This window comes from Sus scrofa, chromosome 16 (genome assembly GCF_000003025.6).
Source record: "Sus scrofa isolate TJ Tabasco breed Duroc chromosome 16, Sscrofa11.1, whole genome shotgun sequence".
Lineage (NCBI taxonomy): Eukaryota > Metazoa > Chordata > Mammalia > Artiodactyla > Suidae > Sus > Sus scrofa.
The window spans coordinates 24,141,111-24,154,839 of NC_010458.4; the positions used below are offsets into that span (position 1 = coordinate 24,141,111).

Genomic DNA, 13,729 nt, shown 5'->3' on the forward strand with positions numbered 1-13,729 from the left:
TTATGTAGATGTAAAACCTGGCTAATGCTTTACATTTAAGTCCGTTAAAATGCAACCATTATTGTTCATTTTTAAATGTATTATTTCTCACCTGCTTGGTGTTAACCTGGACTCAAAGCTGTTGGCCTTCATGGTGATGGTATCAGTAAATAGCACATCTTTTGCTGGAGATGCCAAAGCTTCAGAGTGAGATAAGGATGGATGCATTCTTTGTTGCTGTAATCTTTTCAGTGTAGCGTAGCCAAAGGCATCTCTAGAACTTGTGTAACTAAAGTTACAGTCCGCTAGACTTTTAATTGTAGCAATAGAGGGTGCTTTAAGGGACTGTGCTCTTCTAGGGAGTGTATGAGAAGAACCTGGAGGCACCAGGGACACTGAGTTCGATTTAGAGAGAGACAGATGGTTAGACTGTGGCGTCAAATAGTGGCTTGTCTTAACAGTTTTAGTACTTACCACAGTACTCATACTTCCACAGTCTGTGTCCACAGTTGTAGCATCTACACCTACTGTCTCTCGTGAAGGACTTGAGCTCATTGAACTTATGCCACTTGTTGTAGTGTCTGTATTAAAACTTTGGCTACGTATCTTCATATGTGAGCTCGCTGAACCTTCTACAACTAATCTCTCTCGGCTTGTGTTTTCTTTGTGATTCTCTGTACCGAGACTCTTGGTGAATTTTAAGTCATTCTCTCCAATACTTGGAGTACTACCAGTGTCTTCAATGTGCTTATTCCCAACAAATGAAGTTTCTAATTGTAGAGTTTTCTGTCCTGTGGACATGGGTGTGAAATCGTCACTATGATTAAAGTCAACACTGGGCTCCGTAAGTGTTCTGATCCGCCTATTGCTTGTCTTATTTTCAGATGACAGTTTCCCTCCTTTTGGATCACTGCTGCTACGATGTTTTTTATTAGGTAAAGTAAGCGAATTTAAGATACGATTCTTCACAAGTTTACTAGAAGCAAAGAAAGGGAATGAATTTTTATCCTTTATAGGTCCAGGTCGATCATAAAATGCTGGCTCTGTATCTTCATTGATGTCAAGGAAAAATGTACTAGTAGAGCTGCTGCCAAACCGGTCATCCTCCATTATGAACATACCTATGATCAAAGGACTAATTAATAAAAGCACATTGAAAAAGGACAAAAAATCACAGTAACTATTAGTTATATAATTCAGGAAATTTTTGTTTGAAAGTTACCTAGGGAAAGTTTTTTCAAGAATAAAGAGTTAAACTGCTAAGCTACATAAAAAGAGCTTCCTTAAAACCCAAAATTTATACTTGAATAAAATATAAAATTATATACTATGAGGATCTTCTGCTATTTCCAAAGAAAAACTACAGGATGGCATAGCTTATGTAAAGTTTCTTTTGATTATCCCAGAGTTTCCAAAACCTACAAATATTCAAGATAAAATGAAAGGCAAAAAGGACTTGACTATGGATGTTCACTCAACTGGTACAAATTCCTGGAGGTTTACTCAAATCACAATAAGTGAAATCAATCTTTTAAGAACTGAATATCCACTCTTAAACAAACTATACTTATAAAGCAGCAAGTCAAAGAGTTCCTGTTGTGCCTCACTGGTAAGGAACCTGACTAGTATCCATGAGGACATGGGTTCCATCCCTGATCCCTTTCAGTGGGTTAAAGATCCAGTGTTGCTATGAGCTATAGTGTAGGCCAGCAGCTGAAGTCTGATTTGACCCCTAGCCTGGGAACTTCCATATGTTGCATGCGCAGCCCTAAAAAGCAATAAAATAAACAAAGAACCAAGTCACAACTTTTTTTTTTTTTTTTTTTTCTTTTTAGAGTCACACCTGTGGCATATGGAGGTTCCCAGGCTAAGGGTTGCATCAGAGTTGCAGCTGCCACCCTACACCACAGCCACAGCAACACGGGACCTAAGCCATGTCTGTGATCCACAACACTGGATCCTTAACCCACTGAGCGGGGCCTAGAAGCGAACTCACATCTTCATGGATGCTAGTTGGATTCTTAACCCAATGAGCCACAATGGGAACTCCCCCAAATCACAACATTTTAAAGTTGTGTTTAAACGAATCATATTTATTTCTCATTTTGACTTAGGTACTAAGAAATGCATCTAAATTTAGTGCCTAGCTCCAATAAAAGATTCAAATGACATCTATGGGATTTTATTATATTTTTTATTAATTCTCTGTTGAAAAATTATTACTAGTTCAAATATATTTTGAAAGAAGGTAAAGTAAAACCTTAAACTTGTACCCTGCGTTGTACTTCCATATTTTGTCAATTCTAAGATATGCATTTTTTGTACTTAAAATCTCTAAAATCAGGACGCATTTGCCAATAGGCAGCATTTTTTAAGAAGTGGTGCATGTTATAATTTTTGGTGTCTCAGATCTGGTGAAATATGGTTTGATAAATTTTGTACCATCTCCTAAAAAAAAAAAAAATCATGTTTTAAAATTTCTGCATTAGTAGAATTTAGCAGAGGGCTTAAAACCACAAACCATTTTTCATTTAATTGATTTTTGATACTCTTATCTTTTAACAGATTTACTATTTAATTTTAAAATTTAGCTCTTATTTCAAAAATATGTGAATATAATGTCTTAACAAATATACTATAGCTCAACAACCCTGTAACTTAAAAAGATTTAAAGGAAAAAAATAAGTGAGTGAAAGGGGGACTGGTTCTTCTGGCACATGGCTTATTATTTAACTCTATAAGCTAAATTTTCCAAAGGGTTATTTGGAAGGGAGAGAACAATGTAGGTTGCTGGCTATAACCTCTGTTGTAAAAAGATACATATTCTCCCAGAGGCTATTACTGCTAATTTATCTCAGAAAAAGGTAAATTAAGAATGTAAAAGTCATTTAAACTGTGATGTTACAAACACAAGAGTTAGTTTTGGCTAACTATATGACCATGTTACAATACTCACTGGATGGTGCAGATTCACTTTCACTATTATGTCTAGAGCTGGTCGACTCTGAGTTCAAACTCAGGGTGCTTGGGATAGATGAGAGTTCATTACAAAGTTGTTCTACATCATCTGGAACCACTGGCCAAGGATGTTTGCGACTGTGCCTTACAGCATCCCAGTTGTGACATTTTAGAATATCACAGCCTTGTTTGGTCTTGGCTATGAGTCCAAGAACATATACACAAGTCCTGTAAGTAAAAGATGTAGTAATGACAGTTTATAATTCCAAAACTGAGATTTCTTAAAGCAACCAGAGAATATTAGTTTGCTATATATCCATTTGCATTTTCTTTAACAGCCATTAAAAACTATTTAGCTTGTGGAGAAACATATAAAAATGAATTAGGCAATAATTAACAATAAATAACATAAAAATCATCCAAATAAAAATACTAATTATGAGGAAATAACTTAAAAGAAAAATATAGGAGTTCCCATTGTGGCTCAGCAGAAACGAATCTGACTAGCATCCATGAGGACATTAGGTTTGGTCCCTGGCCTCGCTCAGTGGGTTAAGGATTTGGCATTGACATGAGAGCTCTGGTGTAGCTGGCAGACACAGCTTGGATCCCACATTGCTGTGGCTGTGGTGTAGGACAGCAACTACCGCTCTGATTCAACCCCCAGCCTGAGAACACATCCATATGCCACTGGTGTGGCCCTAAAAAAAAAGAAAGAAAAGTATATATTAGCTTTTCTGGGATAAATTTGGAATATGTGGGCTAATGGACTACTGGACTATTTGGACACACTATACTTTCACTGTTAACTTGCAAGGTAAATCTCAATATTATAATGACAAAAATAAAATATTATTAAACAAAGAGCACCTAAAAATGTTCAATTCAATGCACTGAGTAATCACAATCATAAAATATTCTTCTTCACACTCATTTGTGAACAAGAGTATATACTTAGAAAGATTTCTGAGTTAAATGACACACCCTCTGACAGAAAGAACTTCACATTGTTTTGCAAGTTTTAGTATATCTGGAATCACATTTTCTTCCTGTAGCAAATTGAGACCCCAATTCGATGAGCCAATATTTCCCTGAAAGAAAAGAAATCACATATCAGATATATTTACAACAGTAACTCAAATGGAGTTCCCGTCATGGCACAGCAGAAACGGATCCAACTAGGAACCATAAAATTGAGGGTTCAATCCCTGGCCTTGCTCAGTGGGTTAAGGATCTGGTGTTGTCACAAGCTGTAATGTAGGTTGCAGACACAGCTCGGATCCTGAATTGCTGTGGCTGTGGTGTAGGCTGGCAGCTGTGGCTCCGATTGGACCCCTGGGCTGGAACGTCCATATATGCCACAGGTGCAGACAAAAAAAAAAAAAAGGCAAAATAAAATAAAAAAATACAACAGTAACTCAAGAGCTACCCAATCTATGAGAGAAAGAAATGTGGGGAAAAAACCCTCACATAAGGAACTTAAGAATTAAAGTTCCATTTGTTTTAGCAAAAAAACTAATAGTTTATTATTTTCCAACATAAAATAATATTTAAATGAACAGGAACAATCTTGGCCTTAGAATTCTAAGTTCCAAATAAAATTATTTTACTTTTTAATATTAATGGGAAAAGTCTTAAAATTAAGAAGGTCTTATAGAAGTGTTTGTTACAAACCAAGGCCCAAAGAGATGCTTTCAGTTTTTTAATTTCTTCCCATTTATCCAAATCTGGTGTACGAACATTTTGACAGAGTTCTGTAATAATATTCTGGAAAAAGGAAAAAATACCGTAAGGTTAAAAATATGGTTTTACCGTATTTTCTCATTGCATCTTAAAATCTATTTAAGGTCTTTATTTAGTAATTTTTGCTTATTTAAATCACAAAATAATTTTATGTAAGATTTCTTAAGAAGCAGCATGAGGATATGGGCTCTAAGTTCATATACTAGAGTTAGCACCTATTAGTTAAGTGGCTTTGAACAAGTTACATAATCTCCCCATGCCTTGATTTCCTAACCTCTAAATTAGAGATAATGATAGCCTCTGTCTCATAAAGTTTAATGATTTAATGAATTATTACATATAAAGTGCTTAACAAAGTACTTAGGATCTAGTACTACAAAAAAATGTTAGTCATTAACTATCATTACTTCTTTCAATTAGAAAACAGTAAGTTAACAGCTAGATTTTATCATACCATGTAGACGACACTGAGAAAACCATTTAAATTTTCAGCGAATTAAGAAAATTGATATAAAGATACATACACTAATAGTCTTCACAGACAGTATAAAAATACAAGAAACTATAGAGTTTATTTATACAAAACTTTTGCTCCTGCGGTAAACACTGATATGGAAAAAAAGCTAAATTACTAGATTACTATTGCTCAAACTCACAAACACTTCTATAACTATTCTTAAAACAAAAAGGTTATACTTACTGAAAACACCTAGTAGCAAGACTACTCCCAGCCAAAATCAGTAGTACATACTATACTCAAAGAACAACTGCTTGCCTAAGCCCCTTGCATTATGTGAAGTACATGAGAATAGTGAGGCACCAACAAAGAGTGGCTGATACTTTTAGTCTGTTGCTCACCAAAGCTAACTGAATCTGTTTCAGGTTCAGTTTAATTTCCCAACAAGAGGAATGAAGAAACTCAATTTTTCAGTATGCTTTTACTAAAAGGGTGAACTTCCCCAACAAAATAGAAAGAAACAACTCAGATTTTCATTGGGATACTTACTTTATACATTATAAATTTGCTATGCAAAAGGTCATAGGTCAGAGAAATAAATGCACACAAGCCAGTAATATGTCTAAGGATTGCCAACAAAACAAATCAATTACAAGATGGATGGCTTTAAAAGCAATTATGCTACTGACCTTAAGGCTTTTTTGAGAAGTTTTTGCAAATATAATACAGTAGCCAATATTAATTTTTTCTATTATTGTAGCTATTTAAAATAAACAAATATACAACTATAAAATTAATTGAAAATAAAAAATAAAATAAGCAAATAATTTTTTTACCTGTACTTCCAACAAGTGACAGCCTGTTTTGTGGTGTACTAGTTGTCCATAAAGGTGTACGGGTAGGTAGACATGAGGACGCTGTAATCTAGTATAATAAAAGCGATTGATATACCTATTGGCTCATTTAAAATATTAAACAATAACATAATAAAATGCTAAACAGAATTAAACATAATCCCTCAATACAAATAAAAATATGGAAATGGAAAGGTATGAGAATTTCTCTAGAAAAGTAGTTTAGCTGGCCTCAGCAATAGTAAGAGAACTAAGACTATAAAGACAGACTAGGCAAAGAGCATGGAGTTATCTGAATGCTGTAGCATATTCAGCAAGTTATGAATGCCACTGGAATTTCTGAACATTCAATGCTATGCTTTCAAAAGATTTTTCCTATGTTAGTGTAAGAAATAGTTATATTGGAGTTCCCATCGTGGCACAGTGGTTGACGAATCTGACTGGGAACCATAAGGTTACAGGTTCGATCCTTGGCCTTGCTCAGTGGGTTAGGGACCCGGCGTTGCCGTGAGCTGTGGTGTAGGTTGCAGACGCGGCTCGGATCCCGTGTTGCTGTGACTCTGGCATAGGCCAGTGGCTACAGCTTCGATGAGACCCCTAGCCTGGAAACCTCCATATGCTATGGGAAGCGGCCCTAGAAAAGGCCAAAAAAAAGAGACAAAAAAAAAAAAAAAAAAAAAAGAAATAGGAATATTTACGTACTCAGAGAACTTTTTAAAATAATGATTTATAATAACCTGGTTTTAAATTTTACGTTTGAGGACCAGTGACAGATCATTCCATTAGCTGGACTATTATTACCTTTGGTTACTCCGACGAACATAGTTATCACCATCAATTGGCTTTCGATAAGTAGTAAGTGCTTCATTAAGTTGTTCTTCAATCAAGTCAACATACTTTGAATTATATTCCTAGAAGGCAATATTGTCTTAATTTTGTATCTATTATCACAACATTCACTAAATTTTTAATATGTTAGATAACCTAGCAAATCTTGAAAGCATAAATATGAGAAAAATAAACTGTTCAGGAAATTTAAGAAATTTTTGAAAAGAGTAGAACAAGGTATTATGAATGCAAATGTCCTATTAATCCTACCCATAAGCTTTCTGCTTAAACTTTTTTCATTTTCAATTAATATTTTAGGGTCCATATAAGTAAGCTAATAAGTTTGTTTTTCATCTTATGTGAATTCTTTTCCTCATTAAAAAGACAACTAGCTTTTTAATAGTAAATCCTGAAGACAGTCACTAGAAATTTTAAAAGGAAATTAACTGAATTCTATGATTTCAGCATCTGTAGGTACGAAATCTCTTTCCCCACTGATTTAAATCAGGTGAAATGTAGAAAATATTTCCAAAACTTGGAAAACGTCTAGTTAAATTCTTTAATATAACAGTCAATCCACTGCCATCTAAATTTACTGCAAAAGATCACCACTTTGAACAGTTTAGAAGTTACTGGTAGCACCTCTGAAAAGCAATTTGGCTGTATTTATCAACATTTTAAATTCACATACTTTTTGACTCAACAATCATATTTTTAGAAATTTATCCAACAGATATACTTGCACAAGAATACACACTGTTTATAAAACTAAAAAGTTGGAAACAATCTAAATGCCCAACAGTATGGGAGTGATTATAAAAATTATGGTACATTGATATAATTTATTATGCAGCCATTGAAGAGAATGAGCTCAATTCTGAAAAGATCTCTCAGATAACCAGTAAATATTTAGGAAATAAAACTATTACATCCTATTTCAGTTTTTCAATTCACCAATTATTGAAAGACTTCATGCCTCAAGTTGTATGCTTTGTAGCTATAGTATTTTTCCTTTTTTTCTCTTCCAGATTTATTGAGATATAAATGACATACAGCACTGTATAATTTTAAGGTGTACAGCATAAAGATTTGCATACATTCTGAAATGATTATCACAAGTTCAATGAACATTCATTTCATAAAAACAAATTTAAAGAAATAGAAAATAATTTTTTTCCTTGTAATGAGAACTCTTAGGATTTATTCTCTTGACAACTTGCATATATAACATACAGCAGTGCCAACATATTTATCATTTTATACATTATATCCCTAGAGTTTATTTACCTTATAATGAAGTTTGCATCTGACTGCCTTTATCCAATTCCTCTCCCCATCCCCTGATTCTGATAATTATAACCATAGTTGTCATAATATTTTTAAAAATGAGAATATCTTATAAAATATGGTTCAATATAGACAAAATAATGATCTGAAATAATGGAAAAATCTGAAAACCATTTACATCAGGATTATTTCATGGGTTTGACAATTCACAATGCTTCAAACAAAATGAAGCCACAGTGATGACCAACTAAAGAAAAGCTATAGGAAGTTAACTAATACCTTCAAATTACTCCCTTCTTCCTAGGTTTCCCTATTACACAAAAAACAGTAAGTTTGCTCTCAGATTTATGAAAAGTACACCCTAAAATAAAGTTTAATTAGATTATTATATCTGCTTGGTAGAACCACTTCATAATCTTCCTTCATTTAGGAGAATTGTTTTGGTTTCACTTAAAAGGGCTGTAAGAGGAACTCAAGAATAAAAGAAATGATGGTAAGGATGACAAATTATACCAGTAGACTGCATCAATTAAGCTGAAAGCAAAATTTCAACAGAATATACCCCAAATCAATAGTTCTCTGTAACTGTAGTTTAAAAAATGGATAAATCTGAATACAAATAATTATGGAGAAATTAAGATGACTTCAAATGAATCTTTAAATATTTAACTTATTTAGTTTCAAAATATTGATATTTAAAAAATTCTCTAAATTCACAAATCTATTTCCCAAGATAAAAACATACAAACTGAAACTTATTCAAAAGAAAGTTACCTTATGCCACTTTTCCAGTTGTTTTGCTACATAACCCCTTTCATTCAAATAGGAAAACCCTTTTGGAATGGAGAGAAATCTATAAATTAAAAGAAGAAACAGTTTAACATTGAGTCTCACAAAAAAATGTTTAAGGAGGTAAATTATCTCAAACAAAGTATGTTTAAGGAGCTAAAAAAACTTTAAGAATAACTCTGTCCTAAAACTAAATGGTCAATTATTAATCTGTAATTTCAAATACAAATTAATTTTCATAATCTTTGCAAAAGCACATGAATTCAACCACAGTAAAGAAAACATCATGAAAAAAAATGAGAAATACAAATGTAAAAGAAATATTAAGGAAAAAAATGAAAATATAGCTTCAGTTTAATGATGCCCAAGATTCTAAAAAAGTCTCTTTCACAAATTAACAGCGAAACTCTATAGAGTACTTCCTTTACAGATTTCAATCCAGCTTTAATACACACTGCGAGAGAGAACACAAAGGAAGACATAACTACAGGAAAAACGTTCTTAAAATTTACCTCAGAAGGAGAAGCAAACCTTTGTCCCCAAGGTGAGATAGAGCTGGCTTCATCTGAATAAGAGCATGAAGATTGGCCTAAAAGAAACAATCATTAGGCAAATTAACAACTGCACAAAGACTGTAAATACTCTATTTCCAAAATGCCTCTATTGTATATAATTTCATGTAATTTTCTATAAAAACTGAACATTTTAACAAAAATTCATGTCTAAGTATTTTATTATAAAATAATGAACCTTCACCTTGTCTTCACATGCTTCATCGAGAATATCAAGAGCTTCAGAAGAAATCGTTTTGTTTTTATCATGTAGCTGGGTCACCAGTAATTCAATTCCCCAATTATTGAAGAATTCAACATTAGCTCTCAGTAACACTCTTAAATGCTTTGTTGCATACAGCCTGCAGGCCTATAAAATTAATAAGAACATTAAAAATCAAAACAAAACCCCAAACTCCACTAGGACAGCCTACCTAACTTTGTTTTGGGATAGTTCTGTTGCCTGAAAAGGGCAAAAAGATTGGAATTGATGGTCTAGCCCTTGATATGAATATTTTCTTAGTGCTGCTAAAATTAAACACTTCCATTTCTATCCAGCTGCTTCTCACCCTTTATATAAAAATATGGGCACTGGGAGTTCCCGTCATGGCTCAGTGGTTAACAAATCCGACTAGGAACCATGAGGTTGTGAGTTCAATACCTGGCCTTGCTCAGTGGGTGAAGGATCCAGCATTGCTGTGAGCTGTGGTGTAAGTTGCAGATGCAGCTAGGATCCTGAACTGCTGTGGCTATGGTGTAGGCTGGCGGCTACAGCTATGACTGGACCCCTAGCCTGGGAATGTCCATATGCTGTGGGAGTGGCCCTAGAAAAGGCAAAAAGACAAAAAAAAAAAAAAATGTGTATATATATATATATATATATATATATAGGCACTGTATAAGAGTTCCTTGGAGGAACTAAAGTTTGTTTTTTTGTTTTGTTTTGTCTTTTTACCATTTCTTGGGCCGCACCCATGGCATATGGAGGTTCCCAGGCTAGGGGTCAAATCAGAGCTGTAGCCACCGGCCTACGCCAGAGCCACAGCAACACAGGATCTGAGCCACATCTGCAACCTACACCACAGCTCACGGCAACGCCGGATCCTTAACCCACTGAGCAAGGCCAGGGATCGAACCCGCAACCCCATGGGTCGTAGTCAGATTCGTTAACCACTGTGCCATGACGGGAACTCCTGGAGGAACTAAAGTTTTAAAATAAACTTTCAAGTTCAATCTCATAGTCTTAGAATTTATAATTTAATTTTTTAGACTAAAATTTATACAATATTGAATTAATTGGTTATAAAAATACAATTTTATTGCCTATGTTATACTCACATCAGTGGCTGCAGTTAAGATTTTGGAAAGGATGACTCTAGCCAATCCATCTCTGCTATAGTCCAGGCTAGAAACAGTCAGTTTCAGCAAGTGATCTTGGTTTTTCAAGGAGCAAAGGTTAAGTAGACTAAAAAAAAAAGAAAGAAAATAATGACGATTACTAGGAACTACTCTATTGATTCATTAATTCAACAAATATTTTAAACTCCTAATGAATAGCATTTCTAAGAGAAAGCATTTAACAACAAACATCACATAAAAAGTTTCAGAGCATCAGAACAACTGTAATAAAAGTTTTTTCCTATATTTTAATAAAACTTATCAAACACAGATACACAGACTAAAGAGCATACTCTTTTTGCTAACATTAAAAATAAAGTTTAGGGAGTTCCCGCCATGGCGAAGCAGAAATTAATCAGACTAGGAATCAGGAGGTGGGGGGTTCGATCCCTGGCCTCGCTCAACGGGTTAAGGATCCGGCATTGCCGTGAGCTGTGGTATAGGTCGCAGACGTGGCTCAGATCTGGCGTGGCTGTGGCGTAGGCTGGCAGCTGTAGCCCCAATTGGACCCCTAGCCTGGGAACCTCCTTATGCCGTGGGTGCGGCCCTTAAAAAAAAAAAGTTAAAAAAATAAATAAAGTTTAGGCATACACTGAAACAGAAGCTAGGAATGCTCACCATTGAAATACACTGCACTTTTCCAGCATTTTGACTCCGTGAGGGTGACAAGAAAGTGTTCCAATAAATAAAAAGTAGTGTTGACTAAGAGTAGTCAATAAACCATTATTTTGAAGACTTCTTTCAGGTTTCATTCCAGATGAGGCATTGAGCCACTGAACAATATCCTTTACTAGATCTTCTAAGTATCCTTGCCCATCCTAAAAGCAAATACGTTATGATATTGCTGGAAAACAGTGCCTACAATTAGAAAAATCAACTTTTATCAAGTCCAAGAAATAAAATGATAATGAAGTTACTAATAACACATCAATCACTGAGTACCTGTTCTTTGTAATCCCATTCAACACAGTGCTGTAGGAGATGGTATTGTTTTTCATTTTACAAGGAAAAAAAGTAAGGTCTTTTAAAAGGCAAATATTTGCCCAAAGTCACATAAATAGCTAATCTAGGTCCAGGCTCATTCCCTATGTTTCTAAATACAGGTTATGCATATTCAGAAATAAAAGGAAGGGGCAAATTCAGTTAAAAAAAAAAAAAAAAAAAAAAGAAAAGAAAAGAAAAGAAAAAATTGCTCTGGAAAATATCCAAAGTGCTTATTACCTCTTCAGACTCAAGAAGAAATTCTGTAAACTGGCAACCCACAACTGTGAGCTGCTTGGACTTGGCAAAGTCCAGATCCAAGTTCGCATATAATTTACTGCTGGGCTTGTAAAAATAAAGCAGTCTTCGTACAAACCTAAGATTAAAATAAAATCAGCAACAAAGTTATAAACCAAATAATTATTTTAGAATCTTAATCCTAGCTTATGATATAATAAGATTCTGAATATGTTTTGGATTTAAACCAGTGGGGTAAATGGAAAGAAATTTAATAAACATATTAGGTACATTCTACACACAAACAAAACAACCAAAAATAAAAAATCCCTTTACTGTAAAAAATATCTTCATGAAATAAGAATTGAATCATTAGATGCTTTAAAGAAATAATGGAGAAGATGCTAGCAGAAAAAAAAAATACAGATACTAACACAGCTAGAAGGTGGCATAAATGAGGACGCCACCTAGCTACAAATTTTCTTTTTTTTTTTTTTTTTTTGTCTTTTTGCTATTTCTTTGGGCCGCTTCCGTGGCATATGGAGGTTCCCAGGCTAGGGGTCAAATCGGAGCTATAGCCACCGGCCTACGCCAGAGCCACAGCAACGTGGGATCCGAGCCACCTCTGCAACCTACGCCACAGCTCACGGCAACGCGGGATCGTTAACCCACTGAGCAAGGGCAGGGACCAAACCCGCAACCTCATTGTTCCTAGTCGGATTCGTTAACCACTGCGCCACGACGGGAATCCCACTTCTTTTTTAATGTGCACACATTTTTTTTTGTTAGTTTTTTTTTGTTTTTTTTTTTACTCTCTTTTAATTCAGTTTATATACATCTTCTTCTATTGTACTTTTTGAAAGACTTTGTCCCATGGCTCTCTAAAATAATCTTGTACTAGGTAACTGTAATTAAATGCTGCTACACTATGATTTTGTCAGTTTTTCACAATTAGGGGAAAAGTCAAGCCTAAAAGCTCTAGGTAAAAGTTATGAAACTGACTTTAGGAAGCAATGGACATAATTTATGACATTTCAATGTCATGATTTTCAACATTATATTCTAAACTTCCATTTAATTTATTACCTCAATTTAATTTCATGCACTACAATCCAATCTAATAAAGGTGCCAGGTCCAGGAGTTGGAGAAACAGACTTCATCTCTGTTCTCAAGGGGTCTGAAAAGTTAGTGTTATGCTTCTTTATAGCAATGTAATTTATATGTTATATACAATTCTCAAAACTTAATTCAGATATTAAGTTAAATATCATTGAGTAGATGAGTACAATCAAAAAATAACGGAGTTCCCGTTGTGGCGCAGTGGTTAATGAATCCGACTAGGAACCATGAGGTTGCGGGTTCAATCCCTGCCCTTGCTCAGTGGGTTGACCATCTGGCATTGCCACGAGCTGTGGTGTAGGTCACAGACGCGGCTCAGATCCCGCATTGCTGTGGCTCTGGCGTAGGCTGGTGGCTACAGTTCCAATTTAGACCCCTAGCCTGGGAACCTCCATATTCCGCAGGAGCGGCCCAAGAAATGGCAAAAAGACAAAAAAATAAATAAATAAAATAATAATAATAATGTTAATGATATGAACCCCTCAAAAACATGAAGTAAAGGCCCTCTTATCCAATGAGATCAACACTGGCGGTGGGGTAGTCTAAA

At 34.7% G+C, this 13,729-nt stretch overlaps 1 protein-coding gene across 5 annotated transcripts in view; it reads right to left on the bottom strand.

Moving 5' to 3' along the window:
- The window catches only part of RICTOR (RPTOR independent companion of MTOR complex 2), a 140,086-nt gene that overhangs the window by 31,177 nt on the left and 95,180 nt on the right, over positions 1–13,729 (bottom strand). For all 5 annotated transcript variants that reach the window (XM_005672429.3, XM_021076929.1, XM_021076927.1 and 2 more), the window contains 12 exons: positions 12,066–12,201; positions 11,463–11,662; positions 10,785–10,911; positions 9,652–9,816; positions 9,408–9,484; positions 8,881–8,959; positions 6,793–6,902; positions 5,974–6,061; positions 4,612–4,704; positions 3,922–4,028; positions 2,936–3,165; positions 92–1,100 (listed from right to left, as the gene is read on the bottom strand). In XM_005672429.3, coding sequence (XP_005672486.2) covers positions 92–1,100; positions 2,936–3,165; positions 3,922–4,028; positions 4,612–4,704; positions 5,974–6,061; positions 6,793–6,902; positions 8,881–8,959; positions 9,408–9,484; positions 9,652–9,816; positions 10,785–10,911; positions 11,463–11,662; positions 12,066–12,201 — 2,421 coding nt within the window. The remainder of the gene's footprint in view (positions 1–91; positions 1,101–2,935; positions 3,166–3,921; positions 4,029–4,611; positions 4,705–5,973; positions 6,062–6,792; positions 6,903–8,880; positions 8,960–9,407; positions 9,485–9,651; positions 9,817–10,784; positions 10,912–11,462; positions 11,663–12,065; positions 12,202–13,729) is intronic.